We start from the raw sequence: 22184 nt of genomic DNA, 5'->3' as shown, positions 1-22184 counted from the left end.
ACTAACCTGACTGCAGCCAGCAAAGTTTGGGAGACTCCCAGAGGTCGTGACTTGAAAGACAAGTGTTGTAATTAATTTCTTATGCCACGCTTGTTTTGAAGCCTTTTTAATTCCATGATAAGAGTCAGAATCTGGACTTCATTTACAATGTCCTGGGTTGGAGGCAGGAACCAGAAAAGTGCTTTGAGAAGCACTGCAAATGTTTTTCTCTCCCTCTCCCCCCCTTTGCAGGATGTATGTGGCATTATCACACCACAACAGTGAAGCTATAAAAACATTGTGTCCTTTTTTATGAAGAGAGAAAACACAATCTTAGAAAAATTTTTGACTGCATAAAACCACATCTTTCTCTGAGAAAGTCTGGTAGCAACTTCAAAACAGGATATAAATAGTGTGGAAGAGACTGACATTTATTTCTTTGAGACTTATATTTCCATTAAATATGAACTTCTCCACAGTTTGGTGATTTTTTAAAAAATTATTTTTACTGGGAATTTTGAAGAATGAGTGAAAAGGCACTTGCTAGCTTGCCTGTCTGAACTAGCTTGGGATGAATAAGGTGTTACTCAGCAAAAGAATGCGTGAGAAAGAATTACTTCAGAATAGAAAACAGTCTATTTAGTAGTATCCTTGTTTGTCACAGATTTAATGTTTGTAGCCTTTGAGGTCTCTATTGCCACCTTTGAATAAGTGCTCCCAGTTTTGGGATATCTGTTCCTTCCAAGAAGAAAAACTGCTTGCATGCTACAGAAACATGGGACAACACGGGACAACAAAAGAATCTTGATCGCTATCAGTTTTGCTTTTAGCTACGAAGGGAGGATCACCCCAGACTGGAGAGGAGGAGAGCACCTGGCAGAGAAGGTGTGCATAAGTGGCAGACAGGAGCAGAAGGGAGTGTGAAGTACCACAGTGGCTTCGGGTTCCCTCGGGTGAGCCACAAGTGTGTTAGCTGGGTAATAGAGATCCTGCCTTCCTCACCTGTTGGCTGTTGAAATGATCTTTGATGCTGATCAAGTTACCTCTGAACAGAGAAAAAGGCTGTGTTTTAATATTTTTGTCTGTAGGATGATGGTTCTGATCAGGCTCAGTATTGCAGCCCTTAAAAATAATTTCCTTTTACCTATGCCTGTGTAAATAGTCTCATCATGTACATAGACCACCTTCATGTGGTGCTGCCTGATGTTGTGCTGCCTTTTCAAGCTACATTTGAAGCTTCTCCAGAGACTAGTATGAGACAAAATTTTGTTTCTTTTCAGAGGTATAAAATTCGTATTCTGAATTCATGTGATCCTGAGGTGAATGTATTTTTATTGCTTGTGTTTTTTCCAAATATTGCAGCTGTGAAAAATAGAATTACATTCTCCTGAGCTTGCTCCTTGGCTCAATCTGTAAACATTTCATGCCTTCTACATTTTAGACTTGTTCAAGAAGTAATATTTTCTAGTACCAATTGGGAAACTGTTCAATATAATTTACCACTTTTTGTGTCATTAATGAGATTTTTATTGTATATACACTGGCTAATAAGAGTTATTGTAGTTTCATCTCTCATCAAGAGTTTAATCTCTTTTGTTTTGCATAACACATACACATTTTCTGTGGGAAAAAGTGATTCCTTTAGTGCCTGTTTGAGGGAGCAAATGGTGTTCCCCTCAATTGCCTGACCTGAATGAATAGGACAGTGTTTGCAGGTGAAAAACTGAGTGGTTGAAGTAGAATAATTAAAGGTTGCTTTTTAATAACTTTAAATCTTAACGTTGATAATGATAACTTGCTCAATAGATTGTATGAAATTACCGGTTGGGGAGGGCAGTTTTGAGGGTGGTTTTTTTTGTCCCCCCAAACATCTTTGAATAGGTTTGATAGCCCTCCCATTTTGGTGCCATCAGCTGAATGACTACAGTTGTTGATGGTTGCTGGGAGTTGTTGGATACACGGTGCTGGGCTTCTTGTGGCAGGCCAGCAGGAGAGTTTCTTTGCAGATGATGCTGTTGCCCTCTGCATGCATCACGGATCCAGTACTGCTGCTGGGTGTCCTCACTGCTGACTGTCCTGGGAAGCCAGCTCACCATCAAAACCTCCCTGGGGCAGCACCTGTGACCTGGCATGAACATAATAATGATTGATATCTGAGAAGTGCAGCAGAATCATGACTCCTCCCAACTTCCGACTGACCTCCTGCAGGAAGTGGGAAAGATTAACTAATACTTTAAAAAAAAACTGGCAATGAAGCCAAAGCTCAAAACCCACAATTTTCTAGTGCTGCAATAACGGAATCTTGGCATAATGTGGTTTGTGGAAAGCAGCAATGGGAGAAAAGCTGTTGTTTCTGGGATGTTTTAGGATAGAAGAGAAGTCACATATTAAACTTAGAGGAAGAAAACCCTGAAAATCCTAGTAATCACTATCTGAACTTCCACTGTAAATTTGGAGTCCTGTAGTTGGCTTATGGGACAGTTTGGAAAGCTGGGTTTTGATATTTCTGAGTACAAGGATAGCATTGGGAGGTACATGCCTGGATGCTTACTTATATTTGGTAGCGCCCATCTCTTCCAAAGGCCTCCCTTCTTTCATAGGGCAAACTTGCAGATCGTGCTTCTGCTGCATTGAAGCAGGGCTGGGAGTCAAAAACAAGGGCCTCCTGCTGGGAAAGGAAGAGATTCAGCAAGGGAACAGTGGCCTCTGATGACAAGCAGTGAGAAGTGCAGGAGGCCATGCCAGCAGCACAGGCTAAAGTCCCAAGGAACTGATTGTCTTCATCCTCAAGGCAACAAGCTTTAAAATGTTTTTTATACCTGTCTGACACTGTAAAGAGACTAAGATTGATGAAATGCTAGTTTTGAGTGCTGTAACATGCTAAATCAAAGAACAAAATAACATTTACCTTCTTGAAAGAAAGTAGGATATTACAAATTTATAAACATGTTGGAAGTAGAAATACATTTGTATTATTCATCTGTATAAGGTTTTAATCCTAACCTACTAATGAACACTTCCTAAGCAGGAAGGCAAATTTATCTCTCTAGTGCTGACTGAATCACTGCAGAAAGAAGGTTGCCTTTTGCAAAACTGTAGTTTATTCGGCCAAGTTCCTGCTTCAAAAGTCCTGTTGAATGTTAATGATAAACTGTAACATTTAGGTGGTCTTCTAAATGTTGATGAGATAGTGTCCAGTTTCTTCTGATACAGTTATATGAGGGAAGAGAGGGAGTGAGTATCTGTGTGTGGGTCTGTGCATGTGTGGGATACATTACTTGATTTTTGACAGAATAGCAGCTACAACTTCTTTACCTAGTGTGTTTTTTTTTGTTTGGTTCACCCAGAGGTTGCTGGCAGCAGTATGGCTGGGTTTTTTTTTTAATATTCCTGCAACACATACAATGCAATGTTAGCATTGAGATAACCTTCTTTTTCTCGCCATTAAGTACTCCTTGATGAGCAGTATTGGCACTGGTTCTCCCCTCAAGTCATAGTTCATTTTGTATCTGTTTCCTCTTAAATCCCGTCGCATGCAGTCAGCCTTACAGGTCATAAAGGAGAGACTGCCAGCTTGTTTGCTGTCTGATTGCTTTCACAAATGCTTCTGGTGTTGATCTTTCTGAGAAAATAGAAAGTGATTGCAGTTTCTGTCAAACATGGACAGTGTTTTGCAGCCAGGACACAGAAAGGTAGAAGGGTTAAACATGACAACATTCCCTTGAAGTGGCTTTATGACTGCTGCTAATTTGAATGCTCAGTAATAGAGATCTGTTGGATGGAGGGGTTACCCTTCACTATTAATGACTCATTGGCCTTCTTCCCAAGCTGCCTGAAGTGCCGCTCTCCCTAGTGGAAGTAATTTTGTCTTTGAAGTACTTTCCAGGGCTGTCAACTAACGTTCCACAGTTCCCAGAGGAAATAATAAGCCATGAGTGCATGTACACTGAAAATGTAGAGTCTGAAACGAACTGTTCCTATAGGAGCCTGGCAGTCTGCTTCTCTGTGGAATTCAGCTTGTTTATACAATCTTATCTGGCTAAGCTTTGGTATTTTATCTGGCAGGCAGTTCCTATGAAAAGCAGCTGTCCAAGCAGTGGGAGTGGTGCTCCTGGTGGTTTTTTCAGAAGGTCTATAATTTCTTGTTTCATGTAAATTACAGAAATACAATACTCTCTTGGCTACAACCAAATGCTCTAAGCAGTTTTCTTAGCCTTATAAATAGCCCTTTAGTAGGCTCTGCTGTATGTCCTGTGTGACTTAATGATAGGATTCATGATGCCCACTAGGAAGGTGTAAGGTGTTCTGTAAAGCCACAGGATGACTACAGAATTGTTAGAAGAGCACCTCAAAGTTATAGGTTTTACAGGTATGTTTTTATCATCACCACCATCAGTGTTGACAAGAAAATGAGCATGATCTCCATCTCTGCATGAAGACATCTGTACATGCATCTTCTCTAACAGAAAGGTCCCTGAGGGTGAGTAGGTCGTGACAATGCTATTAGAAAAAAAGAAACAAAAAAAAAACAATGAAAACACCCCACCGACCAAACATACAGTAACAGAAAACATTCAGCCAAAATACTTCAGATTTTGTGTAACTCATTAACAGAGAAAATGTTTCTTCAAGTGTACTGAAAGCTGAAGCTTTTGGGGAAAAGCTTTTGGCTATTCAGTGCCTACAGAGGAGTTTGAGGTATTTTATGTGTAGCTTTGGGTTGCAGATTCAAGTAAGAGAGAATTGAAAAGGTCAGGAATTCTTCTCCAACTGTGGTAAATTATGTTCCTCATCTCTTTTACAGGAACAGTATTTTCAGTCACAAGCAAATTATGGGCACAAGTAAAATTCAGTCCAAGTCTGTTAAAGTTTAGTGGTATCCAGGATTATCCATCCAGTTCATAGTGCATCTTATCTGAAAGAACTGCATCTTGTAGATTAAAATGATCCATGTAGTCTGATGTATTCCAAGAAATGAGGGACATGTTCAAGACCTAAAAGACTAATTCTCCCTCTGTCACCTGCATGTAAGTAACATTTAAGTCTGGCCTCCTTTGAGACATAAGAAAATATGAGACCCTGTAAGATTCAGTGCTTTAAGCATTGCTCAGATGTGCCATTTGATGCTGCTTCTCATGCTAGTTCTATAGACCCCTTCTGTTCTGCAAAAAGGGAATTTGATATGGCAACAAATGAAAAAAATGAGCTCTGTTCCATATGGTACATTCTGGTCTTGCCTGAAACCTGGCATCAAGCACAGTCCATCTCTTTAGCTGAAGTGGCATTCCTGCTTGCAATCCTTTATGGTGAGAAACTCAAAACCTAACAAGTTGCTGACCTTCATTAAAAGAGTGTCATCATAAATTATGCACTGATACAGTTTCCATTTCAGCCTGACACATGCCACCTGAGCAGTTTAGTATTGGTCACCTTTTTGTGACCACCCCATAGCTGATAAAAGTGAATGATGTTGGCTAACTGCTCTCAGTTCCCCTCTGAAGAAGGAAATTTTATTTTCATTGTGGTAGGGATTGATGACTTTCTGCTGCCACAGCAACAGCTGATGATGTTAAATTTCAGTTGACATACTTTGCTTTATTCCTGCAGCAGGAGTAGTGGTTCTAAATAACACTGAGGGTGTAGCTGTTTTGTTCTACAGGATTGTTTTGTTTTCTTTTATTGTTTTGGGGTTTTTTTTAATTTTAAGGTTATGTCTCAAGCGAATGTAACCACTAGAGAGCAGGATATCTTGAATTCAAGTAATGTAATAATCCCTGTATTGTCAAAGAGCATGTATTCTGAATTTGAATTTTTTTTTCCTAGAAAATAAAGTTTGTGTTTTTTCTTAAAAACTCTTCAAATTAGCCTCATTTCTCCAACCTGTAATAGCTTTTAAGAGTTTTTACTTGTTACAATTAGATTTCCTCTTCCTCATATAGAACCCCATTTATAGTCAGAGTTGGAAACTACTGCTTGGCACTGTTTTAAAAACAAAAACTCCAGTCATCAGCAGGATATGGACTTCATTTTTTAACATAGTCCAGCCCTGTAATACTAAATCCTAGTACAGTCAGTGAAGGTAACCTGCATCACTTGTAATGTAATCCTTGCTCATGCCTGGTTTGTGTTTGGAGGAAAAAGTTAGCATTTTTGTGGTGAGATGGGCTTTTTGTTATTAAAGGGGGTGGTTGTTTTGAAGCTGTTCAGAGGTTAGGAATGCTGGCAATCATCTGGGGAGACTGGTTAGTGGGCTGAGCACAGGTGAGGAGGTCACAGGCACAAAACAACCACTTCTTTTGTGCCAGTGCCCTGCTGGTGGTTCAGCTCAAGGGAGATGCTTCAGAAATTACTTACGTGTGTTAGGAGGGCCATCATACTTCTGTGACTTTGCTGCTTTATCATCACAAACTTGTATCTTGTGAGAATTAACTCTCTAGGTTGTTGTTAATTTAAGGGAAAGAAAACAGTTTTGTCAACAAATATTCACAGATTAATTATTTGGTAAAACTTTTGCAAGTTTGCCCTGAAGTAATTAAGTATGAATATACTTTCAGAGAGAGAGAGAGAGGGAGGTAACAGCTACCTGTGTGTTTCCAGGGGATGGATGGCTAACCAGGGCATGTGTTTCATTTTACTGGCAGTGCAATGATCTGTACCGACCTGTCTAATTTTTTGAGTCTTTAAGGAATGCAGGTTTTGTTTTAAGCTTCTTTGCCCGTACTCCTAGAGACAGTCTTAAATGCACAAACCCATGTGTAATTTTAATTGGCATCTTAAACTGAAAATTTGTGATAAAGGTTCTTTTGGACCTTAAGGCACAGCAGTGCTGTTCTACAACACTGTATTTCAAGTAAGGAAGAATTTGGATTCTAGAAGCCTCAAGCTGTTTTCATAGGACTATCACAGAAATTTATCAGTGAATTGTGGGGGTGAGCTGGGTACAGTGTTGGAGACTGTGGTGATGAAGATATCTCTTGTACACCCATACTTTACAAGGAAAAATATTTGTTGTGAACCTTTGGAATCATCCACCAGAAATAGCTGAATGTATATGGTGATCTTGTTGATGGAAGAAGAGGAGCAATACCTGGCTTTGGCTGCAGTAATTGGCTACTGTACTCAAAAGAGTAGTCACTGCACTGACTGTTCACCAGGTGGCCTTGAGAAGGTGCCATCTCTCCTCAGTCACTGTTTTGGCTGTGAATACCCTTTCAAAAACCAGCTGAGTTTGGGTGATTTTAAGGACTTCCAATCCTGTGTGTCACTGGTCTAAATAACACAATAGGGCCTGTGAAGCTGGTACAGCTCTGAACATCCTGGGAAGAGAGAGAAGAGGTGAAGGTGAAGTTAAACACAACAGATCTGTCAAAGGAATATCTTCATTTCACAAAAACTTTTTCTTCAGGATGACCTTCCAGATGCCTTGTGATGTCCTCAGGCTTACTATAGCCAGTGTAAATAAGTTATAGTAGAATGCAGAAATAATATTTCTCAAGTCTTTAAATTATTTTTTTCCAGCCCAAAGGACTATGTAGGATCACTGTATGACTTAGACTGGAAGGGACCACCTCTGGAGCCCAGCTAATCTAATACCCTGCTCCAAGGAGGCTCAGTTAGGTCGGGTTGCTATTGAACACTTTTTTTAGTGTCCTTTAATTAGTGTAACTTAATGTCACTTAATTGAAATCTGTCAATAATACATCTTGAAAGAGGACTTGAAAATGAAACCTTGCAAGACATAAAAATGCAATTATAAGCTTGTTTTTACTAACACCCTTTTCCCTCCTCCAGCCTTTATCAGGTGTTGTCTTACTCTTTCAAGCATTGCTATGCAAGGTTAATTTGTCACAGAAGCAATTTTCTTGGGGGCAGTTCTGTAATTGTACTTTTTACGGTACTGCTCGTCTTCAACAGGAGAATAAACTGAAAGTCTGTTAGTTTATCTGAAAAGAATGCTTAAACTCCTGGTGAAATAACTTTCTAGCTAGTGCTTGCTTCATGTCTAAAATATGCACAGTATTTTTATTGTGAAATGCAGAGATGCAATTTGTACACTAACAACTTCATGACTTAAGTATTTTTAATGCAAAGCACAACATGAACTTCCTATGTGGAATAACTTAGTTTACTTGGATGAATTAAAGGTGATCACTTTTCACGTGCCCTTGAGATAACTGCCACAGAGACTGAAATATTTAAACAATCCCTTAAACTGCAGACCCCAGAAAGGCATTTTCCTGTGAATCTTGCTCTCAAGGCAGTATGGGTGTGAATCCATGTCCATTCTGTGATCCTTAGCATACAGACTAAGCAAAGGAGTTTCCTTCTACCTGCTTCTATTTCTGCCAGGCTGCATGCTTACACACTACCCTTTGTTGTATGGCACTTATAGCATTTTTTATTGCTGTCAAGTTAGCTGACCTGAAGTAAAAAAACTCCAGAGAGAAAAGTGATGTACCAAGAGACGCATACCTACAAAACTCCCTTACTAGAAAAGCCTAGGCTGAAAACATATCTAACTATGCCTCTTGCACTCTTGCTTTCCTGTTTGTACCTAAGGTTAAGGCATTCTATTGGGTATTAAAGCACTCCCCAGTTCAGACTTTTAGGTTAGGAATGATATATATGCTCCTTGCCCACTTGGGAGGTATGTGTAAGATTACAGTCCAGCTCTGAAAATACAGCCTCACGTCCAAGATGGTGTATCAGGCTTCAGCAAGAAATTGCCTTCTGCACAGCTGACAAGAGTTAAGTCAGAAGTCTCTTTTCTCCAAAACGTAGAAGTATGAGGAGTCATTTTAAACAATTAATTCATTCGGAGTGTTGTGCTGATGGGCATAAAGTGAAACAAAGATTGGAGTAAATGAAAGAATCAATTTGATTTTTTCCCATATTAGTATTCTTTTTTTCATATTATTATTATTTCCATATTGCTATTAGTGCCTTCACTGAACCAATTGGAGGAGGAGAATGGCCTGCACATTGAATTATTCTGTTTGATACATTGGTACTGTTTCTCTTTCAGATGAAGTGGACTACAGCAATTTTGGGACCAATACGCTGTCGAGGAAGAAGAAGGCTCTGGTGACACTGCGCAATGACAACCTCCGCCGGCGTCCCCACATCAACATCAGTATGCCTCATGATTTCAGACCAGTGTCTTCCATAATTGATGTGGACATTCTCCCCGAAACACACAGGAGAGTGAGGCTGTACCGACACGGCTGTGAGAAGCCCTTGGGGTTCTACATTCGCGATGGCACCAGCGTAAGGGTGACTCCTCACGGACTGGAAAAAGTTCCCGGTATCTTCATCTCCCGTATGGTTCCTGGTGGCTTGGCAGAGAGCACAGGCTTGCTGGCTGTGAATGACGAAGTCCTGGAAGTCAATGGCATTGAAGTAGCAGGAAAGACTCTTGACCAAGTCACAGACATGATGATTGCCAACAGCCATAATCTCATTATCACGGTCAAGCCCGCAAACCAGAGGAACAATATTATCCGGAGCAGTAGGATGTCTGGTAGCTCTGGCCAGTCTACAGACAGCACTGCAAGTCACCATAGCTTGCCTACACCCCACGTGCTGCAGAACTTCCACCCTGATGAAATGGAGAGTGACGAAGAGGCTGACATTGTCATCGAGGGTGGTCTGGAGCCACAACACATTCCGAAACTGCACAGCCTTACTTCCAGTAGCCTCTCTCGAATCAATGGCAGCAGCCTTAGCCACAGACTTCAAAGGGACCTGGTGCTCAACAGCAGCTCTGGCCGAGAAAGCAATGGCAACATCCACAAATTACTCAGTTCCTTAAAAACTGATCCCCGACACAGTCTGGTTATCCCCAGAGGAGGTATCGAGGAGGACGGAACAGTCATTACACTTTAGTAGCAATTTCTGCAATTCTCCTTACAGTCTTAAGTGCCAATTGGGACAATCTACTTGTGCAACACGTGCACGAAACAGGGAGCTGATATTCTCACAGACCTCATGGGTGCAGAAAATTGTTGCTTTCTAGGAAATGCGACATCTGGAGTTAGACATAAAACTATCATGCACTGCAAAATTTGTCAGGAGAAAGCCAGAGTGCAAATCCTGGTTTATGTCCCAGCCCTGAAGTGAGAACACAAATTTGTTTTAGTTGATATAAACCTAAGCAGTCTTATAGGCTACCCATGGCAGTGTTATATACTCGGGTTTGAAAGCATGGGTAGACATATTTATACATGCATATATATTAATTAGATTTTAATAGTAACAGACATGTCTATTTGAAGTGGAATCTGGTTTTCTTCTAATACCAGCTAAGGAGAGAGTGCTTCCTAATAGCTATCCCATCTTCTTCTGTTACATACAGCCCTTCTGCCGACTTGTTTACACTGTCTTTTCAGCGTGATGTCTAATCCAGACGAGCTCTGTAAAAGCAGCCGTTTCCTATTCCGGTGGTAACAGCGTTCGGGAGACGCTGCAGACACGTTTTCCAAAGGAAGCGATAGAAATCCATGTCCATGCGAACCCGCGTGCTTCCCCGGGCCGTGGCCGCCTGCCCATGGGCGCCCCCTGCCGGCCGGCGGGGCAGCGCCGCTGCCTTCCTGTCTTCTCCCACCGTATTTATTAGATGATACCTCCCTTTTTTTGGTTTGTTTGGTTTTTTTTCCTCCCCCCTTCCCGCATCATCTCTGTTTTTTCAAAATCGTGGTTCATGTGAGTTTTTAGGTGTGCAAGCCTCAGTGCTGACACAGGTCCTTGCTGTACTTTTGGGGCAACCCGAATCCACGAGGTCTTTCCTTGACAAGAGATTGCCCTGCAGAGGGGAGGGCTGCTGACTCTCTCTCAAGCCTAACTTAGAATAGTTCTGTTGTTTTTGGACTCCTCCAGTAATAAAGCTTAATGTCTACACAGGACTTCTACAAAGTTAAAATATACTGGATATTTGTGAAGGCCAGACACCTTTGCTGGGTGGCCAGGTGGCTAGTGAGTGACCAGTGACTGTTGAGTCAGTACCTGTCTGCTTCTGGAAACACCATGAGTTTTATGAAAGTGGTCTAATCTAAAATATTTTGTTATATCTTGATCAGTGTAAGGAACAAAATATAAATGTTTTAAAATGTATTTTTCTACTTTTAGCTTGTGTCATTTGCTCTTTGTTTTTAACTTTGTAGTACATTAAAGCTTTTTTTTTTATATGGTGGAATAGACATTTCCTAAATATTTTATGAATATGAAAATTCAGGAGTCTTGGTTTGGAAAAATTACATTCCGTTTTGGAATCTGTAATGGCTGGAAAGGATGTGTGGACTAATTAATTGTCACTAATTTAGAATACCTGTGGAACAACCAGTCTTCTGCTCATGGTTAAATATCTTTGGGACATTGAACTTAGTTTATTTCTTTTAGATTTGCTTTAAGAGTTTATTTTAAAAGTCTTTCACTTACTCTAATTAAAACTTTTCTAGGTATCAAAGCAGCTATAGAGCTGTACTTATTTTTCCCAGCACAGTAAGAATAGAACATTGATCCTGTTCGTCTTAAAGCTGTGTTTGTACTTTACCAAAGGTTTTCATTTAAAAGAATAAATCTGATTATTGGTGCCGTAAAACAAATGAATAGCTGGATATGCTTCAGTCAATCAGACCATCTTATCCGGAAAAACTTGTTACACCTTAAATAAGACTACTTTTATGAATAAGTGGATTTGTCTGGCTGAAGTTACTCATTTTACCTTAGTTAACTGATGAAAATGTGACCTTGTCTGCAATAAAATGTTCGCTGTCTTACTTCTACTCAGTATTTTCTCCCCGTGCCTCAAGCATTTTATATGGAAGTATCTCCCCTCCCTATGAAAACAAGGTATCCAGTTTGGCTGCCTCTTCAACCATGCAACTGTTTTAGTGCAGTATCTTTTCTCCTTGCTGCCTTTACTAAAGATTCCTGTTACTCTGATTTCCATGGGAAGCAAGGATCTTCCTACCCTCCTCACAGCATGGCCTGCTGCAGACCTCTGGGCTTTGAGGGATAATTCTGGCTCCATGGAAAGAGGCCAGGATAGCTCTGATGGCCACTCTGCACCCCTTTGCCCGCAGCCTGCTGGCTGTCACTGCCCATAGAAAGCGTTCTGGTACCATCTATCCAAACTTTCCACCCCATTCATCGCAGGAGCGAGGAAGCATAAGTTGTTTCACACGCATGTACAGATTACAAACTGAGAACATCCAGCTGTTGCTGTGTCGGCCTTGGATCCAACACTTTGTGAAATAACTTTTAAGGCTTGCAGACATTTTGTGCAGCATCTTCGTGGGGAAAATACACACACACACAACCCAGCTTCTATTTTGAGTGCCCCGTGACCGCAAGTGGAGCTATGTTGTACACTCAGTGAGCTCCCTTCCCAACTCACGCCTTAACGGGAGGAGTCCGCCTGGAAACGCGGCTGAGCCGCTCGGGTTTCGCGGGCCGGGTCCCTTCGGCTGTGGGACTGAATTGCCGAGCGGGGCGCTGAGGGTGTGTGGTGAGGGAGCAGGGCACGCCAGCCCTCGCTGAAGGCCACATCCTCCACAAAGGCTCCCGCACACCGAGCCCGGTTCCTGTCCCGGCCCCAGGGCAGAGGTGGCTCGGAGGCGGCGGAGCCTGAGTCTCCTCCAGCCCAGCGCGCTTCCCTGCCCGGACACCGGCGATGCCGGCGCTCTGCCCGCTCGCAGGGCCGGGGCCGGGCCGCTCCCGCCCCGCCTGCCGGGAGCGCGGCTGCGCCGGCCCGCCCGGTCATGTGAGGGGCGGCGCATCCCGGTGGGAGCGGGAGGTGGGATGGCGGCGATTGCCGGCGCTGGTGACCGGGCTGGAGCCGAGCTGCCGGACGCCTGCGCCGGCGCGGACAGCGGGAACGTGTCCCAGAGCCAAAGCAGAGCCTCCGGCCTCGGGGAGGCGGAGGACGAAGATGCCTCGGAGGCGTCGCTCAGCGCCACCGCCGCCGCCTACTCCGCGTACCTGCTCGCCGACCGCAGCCTCTTCAGCGAGCAGGTGGGCGAGGGACCGGGCCGGGGGTCCCGCACAGCTCCCGGGCACAGGGAAGGGGTGCCAGGGGTGCCAGGGGAGCGCAGCCCCCTGGAGCTGGACACGATCCTGGGCTGGGGCTGGGCAGGACAGGACCTGCCGGGAGTCGCGTCCCTTGCGCCGGACGGAGCCGAGAGAGGGAAAAGCCTGTGGGATTTCTATGGGACTGGCTGTAGTGTGACCGCTGTCTTGTTTGTGAGTACTCGGTGGTCTTGTTTGTGAGACTGGCCGGGGCTTTGTGAATGTGTGTGTGTGTTTTCAAGCACTTTAAGTGACCTCTGTTTTGCAGATAGAAAGCTTAGACAAGAGTCTAGAAGACTTACTGACCAGGGTGGATGAATTCGTAGGAATGCTGGATATGGTATGTATAACTTGGATGTGGTTATATTTTCAAAGTCAGATTAAACACAGTTTAATTGGTGTTTGTAAGTAAGACACAGACAGAAAGAAGCTTTTAGTCTGGGCATGTTCCAGTATGAAAACACGTTTGATAATTAGATGACTTATTTTGGTAATCAGGTAACTCATGGATGAAAACTACCAAGCTTTCATGTCAGAGCAAAATGTGTCCATATAGCTATAGAATCATATAGAACTTAGGTTGGAAAAGACCTCTAAAATCATCAAATCCAACCATTAACCCAGCATTGCCATGTTCATCCCTAAACCATGTCCCAAAGTGCCACATCTTCTAAATACCTTCACCACTTCCCTGGGCAGCCTGCTTAAATGCTGGACAACTCTGTCAGTGATTAAATATTTTCTAACTGCATATTTGTGTAGCTGTATTTGTATTCTTGTTTAAAAGAACAGTTTGATATTCTGCTTATTTTTGAAAATACATAAAGACATCCTTTTTTGGTTTTATAATGGAAGTATCTAATCTGAGTTGCCAAACCACCAAAGCTAGATTTGTCTTTAGGGGACCCTCTTTTCAGAAAGGCAGCTTTGTTTTCAGTTTTCTCATAGGATTACATGAGGGAACTGAATGGAAAGTTTCTGTAAGCTGCACTGGTAGGTAGGCTGTCTTTTAAAGTCTAGCACATATGGTTCTCCTGCACGACTCTCTTGTAGGTTTGGGGGTTTTTTTTAATACCAGTAAACTAAGATTTTTGTGGCCTGACTTTTTTAACAAACCTGAGGAAAAGTACAGGTAGTAAAACTTAAGACAAAAGTTTAGCTTAATAGACTTAATTATTTAGTGTGTCTTAGAAAATGTTATATATCACTTCAGAAGAGATTGTATTAGCCTACTTTTAATATAAGTATAAATGTAAATATTAGTCTCTGCAAAATACACGTACTTCAAAGTTACTTAGAAACTGTACAAAAAAAGCTATAGTATATTGATTTTAATCTAGTGTTTTTATACTAATTTATTCAGGTATTTTTAAACTCTAAATTTTAGGCTGTTCATTGGAGCACAGTTCTAGTTTTCAGAATAAAATCTACTAAACATTTTGTTTCATTCATTGATTTTTGTATTATTTCTTTGCATTGTCTTTAGATTCGAAGTGATTCCTCTCAAGTTGTCAATGAAAGTATACCTCAAATATACACAAAAGCTACAGAAATGAGGCAGATATATAGGAAGATTGACAAACTAGAGGTATGTATTTGCTGTCTTCTAGATGCATTTTGTTTCCTAACAGAGGAAAACATCAGTGTCTGCATATTTGTGTGTGTATATGCACACATGTGGAGTGAACTCAGGTGGGTTGTGCTCTCCATGTCCATGCTGGGTTCAGTACTTCAGGGTTAATAAAGAGGACTACATTTATGAAGAATTTCTGGGGACTGTGGGAATTCTAGACGTGTTTTAGATCTTTTTGTAGCATATTTAAAAAAAATAAATTGTTCGTTGACTGTTTGAAGCAAGGCAGTTTTTTGTGTTAGCTTTCAAAGTTTCAGAAACAAATAGAATGAGAGATCTCTTGATCCCTAATAAAGCTTCAAAACTGTGTGTTCAGATCCTTGGTTTTTCTTTTGGTAGTAGAAAGGCAGATAGAAGTCTAGATTCTGAAAAATCCAAGTAAGTTATTTGAAAGGTAAGTTGGAAAAGGAAGATTATTTTATTGTATTTAACCTGATTTTAAGCCTTTTAAGTATCTCAAGTAATCTCTAGCATTAAAATGGACTTGTAGGCAGAAAGGAAATTGAGCATGAAATTTTTGACTCCTTTAAGCAATGGATCTTTCACCACTGTTTTGCAATACGTAGTCCTGTTTTATTTTGTTAGGGAAAGTGTCATATTTATTTTGGGGTTTTTTTTTTTTTTTTTTACACCAGGCTTTTGTGAAAATGATTGGGAATAGCGTAGCTGGACTGGAAGAACGGGTCATAAAGGCAGAAACAGACCTTGGAGCTTTTCCAAGCACGTTCAAGAAAATCTTGCACACAATCAGCATGCCATCCTTCCTTAATGTAAGTAAAGTTTTGCTTCCATGTGACCAGCCTAGTTGCTCTGCTTACTAGACCAGATGGTTAAAATAAAATAATAAGTTTGTTGCACATGTGTATCAATGTAGCTGTACAGTTTTAATATACTTTATTAGGTTTTTTACAGGGTTCTCAGACTTCTTTAAAAAAAAAAAGGAAAAAAAACAAACTTAAAAATTTGATTTCTTATAAGGATTTGTGTAACATTGCAAAACAGGGCCAAGCACACAAAGAAATGAATGTGAAGGACACAAACAAGTACATAATGCACAAGGCTTTATGCTAAAGCACCCCTGATCTCTGGTGGTATGCAAAGCAAGTAAGAAGAGCCTGTACAGGCAACACTGCTAAAGGATCCTTCTGCATTGATAGCATCCCCACACAAATGTTGCCAAAAAAGAAAATTAAAGGTAATCTGCGCAGTATTTTTAAAATAAAGGTTATATTTGTATTCAGTCCACACAGTTGGATAATCATGTTTCCACCTGGGTGAGCTTTCTAAGGGTGCAGTTTTCTCCATCTTTCCTTGTGGACTGTTCTTTTATAAAAGGCTTGAAGCACCCTCTCTGGTATATTTCAGAGATGCCTTTCCTAACACCAAACTGGCATTGTGCCTGGGGTTCAAAATAATCTTTTGGTTAAAAAAAAAATCACCTGAATTCCTGATGCTTCTTGACATCACCTAGTAGTACACCGTTTGTAAGTTCTACTCTTTTGCATCTTGTCAGCTCAAAGATTGTTTTATCTTTTAGTATGTTCATTCTGTACTAACTCAGTTTTCTGTGTTCTGGTAAGAATGATGAAAAAATAGCTTTATAGAAGGGGAGAGGAAGAAGGCTTTTTGAGGTATTTTTGTTCCTACATCTTCCAAGCATATATGGCAGCAGAGAAAAATACATATAAAAAGAACTTGTGTTGTCTTGTTAAGGCTCAGCTCAAGGTACTTGTTCTTCACTGCTGTTTACTGTGCAGTCTTTAAGTTAGTTAATTTCTCATCTCATTCCTTCATTTTCCTTGGTGTTGAAGTTTAGAGTTCTGTCATTTTTTTCTTTTAAAAAACCCCTAAGAACAACACCACAAAGTTGCACTTTATGGACCAATTACAAAACAAAAAACCTGCACAAGTTGCTTTGAAGAATATTCAACAGTATTTTCCATTTTTTTTCTATGAACAGTTATTAACCAAGTAATTACAGTCTTCATTGAAGAAGTGAAGAAAAAGTTCAAAGAAAGTTTTGCTAGTTCAAAGTTTTTTAGTGTTGTATGGGAACACTTTGTCAAATTAGCACTTTTTCCACAGTTTAAAAGGTAGAAAATCTTTGAAAGTGTCAGGAGGGGGAACCTGGCATCTCCAGTGGTTTCTTAGTTTGATTATGGGTAGCAATAAAATAACACTCAGAACTTACTGGCATTATTTGATTCACTAAAAGGCAGGCTACTGTTCCTCAATGGTTCTGGGTACTGCATAGTAAAATACCTATTTCCAGTAGTAAACACAAGCAAGTGTGAATGAAAATGCCTATAGAGATTTCTCCAGTTGCTTGATATTTAACTGGCTCAGTACATCAGTGGTAAAATACAGGTTTGGAAAAGAAGGTTATTCTGATGTCATGATTTTCACTGTAGCTGTAGTTCACATTTTACTGCTAGTTTTAATTTACTCAGGTACCCTCATTCTCTTCCCATTTAAATGTATTTGGTTTTTTACACAAAGGCTGTATTTTCTCTTTCTCAAGATGTGTATCTATAATCTCCCTTTCAGATTTTGCCTAAAGTTCTTCCCTTGTGAATACCAGTCAGTGCAAAGAACAGTACTATAAGGCTTCTAATATCGCTAAGAATGTAGACTCTCAAAAGGTAAAAACATCTGCTAAGCAGCTGCAAAAATAAGTGATCATAAATGTGTGCTTAGGCAGTTGTGGCTACTGTGCCTGCCTACAAATTTCCTCACTGGATTGAAATTGCCCACTTCTTGCACAGAGGCAAATACAGCACCTTAAATCCATGTCAGGAGTTACAGAAAACCTGTAACTTTGCTTGCAGGTTGTTATCTGATGGGACAGTACAGGATAGGAAATTATTTTAAAAATCAGAACTGTGATTTTGAAGGGGTCTTTTACATTTGGCAAATTTTGTGATATGGACAACACTGATAATATACAGTGTTTATAGATCAGATCTTTGTTTATATTTTTTAATTTCATTGGAACTTGAATGGCAAAACAAACTTAGAGAAATTAATGGTATTGTAAAATTAAAGACATAATTTAATATATCAGCAATTTTGTATATAGCAGGAGAACATGTACTTGCTTCATATGGAGTACAAGTATACAGCTCAACTGAATATTGAGAAATTTCCACTTTGTTTTGTAGGTATGGTTACTTACATCTTCATTTTGAGGGTGTAAGACTGTTCTAAACTCCAAGACTATCAAACAATGATATTTAGTGTACTTTTAACTTTTATTATTGGTGAAGGCTAATTTCCTCATTCCAGACTGACAGGGCTCTACCAAATAGTTCATCAAAATCTTTTTATTAGTTGAAAAGGACTTTTAATGAGTGAATTCTTGATTTCAAGCATTCTATTTAATGTCAGGCATTGAAAACATACCCTGTGTCTGTGCTGTGTTGCAGCATTATGCACACATAGCAAGGCTGACACAGTAGTCACTTGTGGTCCTTCATTGTGTCTCTTTCAATGAGCCATTTGATACAGCAAAACATTGTACACTTAATATTTAAAAGAAACATGTACCCCTTCCCTGAAAATCAGTGCAACAGCTCTTTTCTGGTCCACTACCAGATTATTTTTAACATTGTGTCATGTGAAGAAGCTCAGAAGGAGCAGCAACTTTCTTGAAAGAATAATTTGCTAGGTGTGTTCCCATAGGAAGACTTTTTGAGTAACTAAATGAGAACCTAGGCCCAGAGTTGACTCAAAAGAAGCGGCTGAGGAGAATGAGAAGGCTGGAACAGAAAAGGTAAAGGTGTATGGCTTGGAAAGGATGAAGGTTACAATGACTCTCCCATCAGCTGGATGGTATAGTTTGGCTCCTGAAGTTCTGGCATATTGTATATGTTCCAGGACTGGGTCCTGTTTAGGAGCTGGAATGGCAAAGGTCAATGGTCGTGTCTCTTCATTAACATTAGGAACATGCAGGACTATCTGAGCTATGATTAAGAATTCATTCAACTAAGGAGATACGCCTTAAAACTTTTCTTCTGTATTTTAGCTCTGCAGGCTTTGTTTTAGAATGCTTTATGAAAAAGGTGAAAAATAAACTTCTGTAATTTGCAGAAATCGTCTTCCTCACGACAGCAGCAGACCCTCTATGAACCTCCAGTCCTCTTCAAGACTGAAGACTATTTTCCATGTCCTAATGAAGCACCTTATTGATGATTTTTGCTTTGGGATTGATATGAATCAGCCAGAATAGAGAGAGCCAAGTGAACAAAAGGAATGCCAACCTCAGAACAGCTGCATTTTCTAAGCACTATTGATGGCATATTGCCATTCTTATCCTCATTGTCTTCCTTCAGGCAATATTTTCAGGTAATCTTTCTTTGTGCACATAATTTCAAAAGCCTTCCTAAAACACCATGTAAATTTTCAGATCATTTTAGGGAAGGAATTTAAGAATATTTTTGCATTACATTTTTTTTAATACGGAAATAATAGGAAACATACTATTGTATATAAGTTTTTTAACACATAAATATCTGTGCTGCTGCAAGTGTAAAATAGCTATATCACAACGATGAGGGTTTGTCTTTTTTCATAATGTGCTGATTGAGGTGAAAGAAAAACTATGCATAAGGTTTCACATCTATTCCAAGGTTTTAAGCCTGTTCCCTGCAGTTTGTCCAGAGAAATGCACCTTATTGGGGTGTACTTGTTGCAGGGGCAGGACATAGAAGATCACCAAGGAATCAAGGGCATGGCTCAATCTATGTGGTGTAGTCCCAGTTCACAAAGCAAACATCCTGCTCCTGATGATCTTCAGGTCACAGTGAACCAAGCTTTTCATTATTGCATCATTGTGTTGTTTGATGTGTAACCAGGTGGGCATTAAATAAATTTGTATATATATATAGAGAGAGAGAGATATAGATGTATCAAACCTGCTGTCAAAAAGAACAAGTATCTAAGCTGGAGAGGGATGACCCTGGACTGAACCTCAATCAGGCACCTGACCAGATTGCTTTTCCTTCACAACTCTCTGTGGATACTGAGGCTTCCCATGCTTATTGCAATTTATATTATCAATAAACTAATAGCTGGCTAACCCCTGTTGTGGTCTTGCATTTCACCAGACAGTATTTACCCACCTAACAGATGTTAATTATAAATTGATGTATTCCTCTGAAAAAGTTTTACCTCTGCTGCTCTGTTGCCCATGTAGCTCACTAGAATACTCAAAATTGAAGTCTGGGAGGAATGCTTTAGAGAAACTATTTCTCTAGATTTCATGTTGCATGCACAAAACAGGTATGAAGTTGCAGAGCAGAGATTATATATTAATAGATCCTGTCTCCAAAGACCAGCAGAGATTGAGTTCTAAACATCTTCAGTATCTGAAGCAGCATTTATTAAAATAGAAAACAAAGATTTTCAAGTCAAAGTTGGTTGGCTCCAAAAGTAGTTCTGATGTAAAACTTACCTGAATTTTAACATAGGAAAATAATCACATAAACATGCAGAAAGAAACAGACATGACTTTGAAGCAGGGCTCCCCTCCCATCCTCCTTGTTTTCATAAATAATTCATTATTCAGATGTTCCACTAGAGCAACAGTTGCATTTCTAAAAGGTGTGGTGCCTTTCAGTGTATGCATAAATAATGCTTGAAGTTTATCGCTCCTCAGTGAGGTCTAATAAAATAACACAGTGTAGCAACAGAAGGCTACAGTCAAGTACTCTTAAACATACTAACACTGGTATTAAAAAAAGTTATCTTTAGAGTAACTTTGTAATTAAATTATTCACCTTCTCAAATAACATTGCCCTCTGCTGTGGGGAGCCAAAATGCAGTTCTCTTTAAACAGATGATGTTTGAAATATTAATAAAGTTTCCAGCAAGTTTATACAGCTGAATATTTTCACACAATACTGTTCATATTAATAAGAGTCAAAGTTCATATATCCTGAAGTGGGCATTTTTGTTGAACTGTTTTATATAAAAAAAAAGAGCTGTATCTTCAAGGCACACCACAAACAAAAATCAGACTGTTCCTATAATTAGTATAGTTCTATGCTGGAAATTCTCCAAAATATTTTTATTACTGAAAATGATGGGCAATACATGGAAAATTTGTTAAGGAAATGCTATAAAAGACAATAAATAAATTGTGGCTTTTAAAAATACATGGTACAAAATACCAAGGTCACTGTTCATCTGTTATGAGATTAAGCTCATGATTATGAAATTAAGGCATTCTCATCATACTGACAAAATGCACTCTGCTGTTGGTTTGTTTCCATCTTGGCTGACTCCTTATTCATGGTCAGTCTCACCTTACAAGAATAGTGTAAAAAACATCTCAAGTCTTCACTCAGTAAAGAAATAGAATATTTCTTTATTCTGTCTGCTGTTACCTTGTATTACTGTAAAACCAGTAATGACTATATTGTGAATTCGGTTCAATGTTTATTGGGTTTGCCAGCTGTAAACAAAACCTGAATCTCAAAATCCACTGATACCAACATTCACAGCCCCAGAAGGCTCTGCTTGCATCTTTCCCTACACCATGTTTTCCTCTTGCCTGAGTTCCAAGATACAAGCCAGTAACTATGGGGCTACATCACCTGTTTCTAATAGGAGAACTCTTCATATAGAACTGGTATAAATCAAGATGTGGTTGTGTTGTGCAGCTATAGGTTGGGTATCAGGCACATGAAATGAGCTAATGTTTAATATCAACAAAGGAGTCTAGATACACATCTTGCTTTTCCTCTATGTCATTAAGCAAACATTTTAAAGCAATCCTAGCAAAAGTAATGCTAAAAGTTTTTATATTCCTATAGTTATGCACATTTTAGGCCAATGTTAATTAGCATTAGCCGAGTGCTAATTGAAACTAATGCAGGTTTCTAAAAATTATCTGTTTGCTGTACAATGTATGTCAATATGTCACAGAAGCTGCATTCACAAGATATTCACAGTGTGATTATATCATAGTCAGGTTGCACTGAATGTTAGAGGCCTACACTTTTCATAGCTCCTGGACAAAAATCATCTGTCTTACATAGATATTTAATGATAAACTGTTCCTGAAGTCAGCACATAAAATTTGACATTTGTATTTAATTATTTTTGGACCAGCAGATTTTGTTACAATCAAGCAGTGCTGCAACTGCAGTAAAGCCCAAAGAAATTAGAGAAGGATGCAGATGACTGAAATGAAAACAAACAGGTTTGATTATTTATCTGATCAAATAAGATAAATTACTTAAAGATGCACTGGATTGCATTGACATAAAAACCTGTGGCATTTCATTACTTCTGCTGACAATAACCTTCAGGGTTAAGTAGTTTTACCTACAACACTAATAATTAAGTAGCAAGCTAAAGCTGTGAAGAGTGATCCTGAGTGAAAGACCTAGCAGAATGAGAAGGAAGAGGAAGAGAGCTTGCACCTTCATCTGTGAAAAGAGCTGTATAGTTGGAATTCGTAAATAATGCTCCCTTTAAAAAAAAAAAAAAGAAAATGTTTTTT

General features: G+C 39.8%; 2 protein-coding genes across 4 annotated transcripts in view; both read left to right on the top strand.

Annotated features, from left to right (window-relative positions):
- The window catches only part of PARD6G (par-6 family cell polarity regulator gamma), a 65598-nt gene extending 53845 nt beyond the window's left edge, over nt 1–11753 (top strand). For both annotated transcript variants that reach the window (XM_064431701.1, XM_064431707.1), the window contains exon 3: nt 9005–11753. In XM_064431701.1, coding sequence (XP_064287771.1) covers nt 9005–9864 — 860 coding nt within the window. In that variant the 3' untranslated portion in view covers nt 9865–11753. The remainder of the gene's footprint in view (nt 1–9004) is intronic.
- A 999-nt stretch (nt 11754–12752) lies between these two features.
- BLOC1S4 (biogenesis of lysosomal organelles complex 1 subunit 4) lies at nt 12753–19754 on the top strand. 2 transcript variants are annotated; one of them, XR_010367756.1, is made up of 6 exons: nt 12753–12990; nt 13313–13384; nt 14531–14632; nt 15313–15447; nt 17225–17319; nt 18767–19754. XR_010367756.1 is itself a non-coding variant. In XM_064431686.1 (5 exons), exons 1-5 carry the CDS (start codon nt 12778–12780, stop codon nt 18863–18865), a joined length of 621 nt encoding a protein of 206 aa, XP_064287756.1. In that variant the 5' UTR covers nt 12753–12777; the 3' UTR covers nt 18866–19754. The 2 variants fall into 2 exon arrangements, 1 of the variants encoding a protein (XP_064287756.1); XM_064431686.1 differs by lacking the exon at nt 17225–17319.
- The last annotated feature ends 2430 nt before the right edge of the window (nt 19755–22184 follow it).

The sequence above is a fragment of the Passer domesticus genome, chromosome 1 (assembly GCF_036417665.1).
Source record: "Passer domesticus isolate bPasDom1 chromosome 1, bPasDom1.hap1, whole genome shotgun sequence".
NCBI classification, from domain to species: Eukaryota; Metazoa; Chordata; class Aves; order Passeriformes; family Passeridae; genus Passer; species Passer domesticus.
The sequence above is the reverse complement of the archived record's forward strand: the minus strand, read 5'-3'. Positions and strand labels throughout refer to the sequence as shown.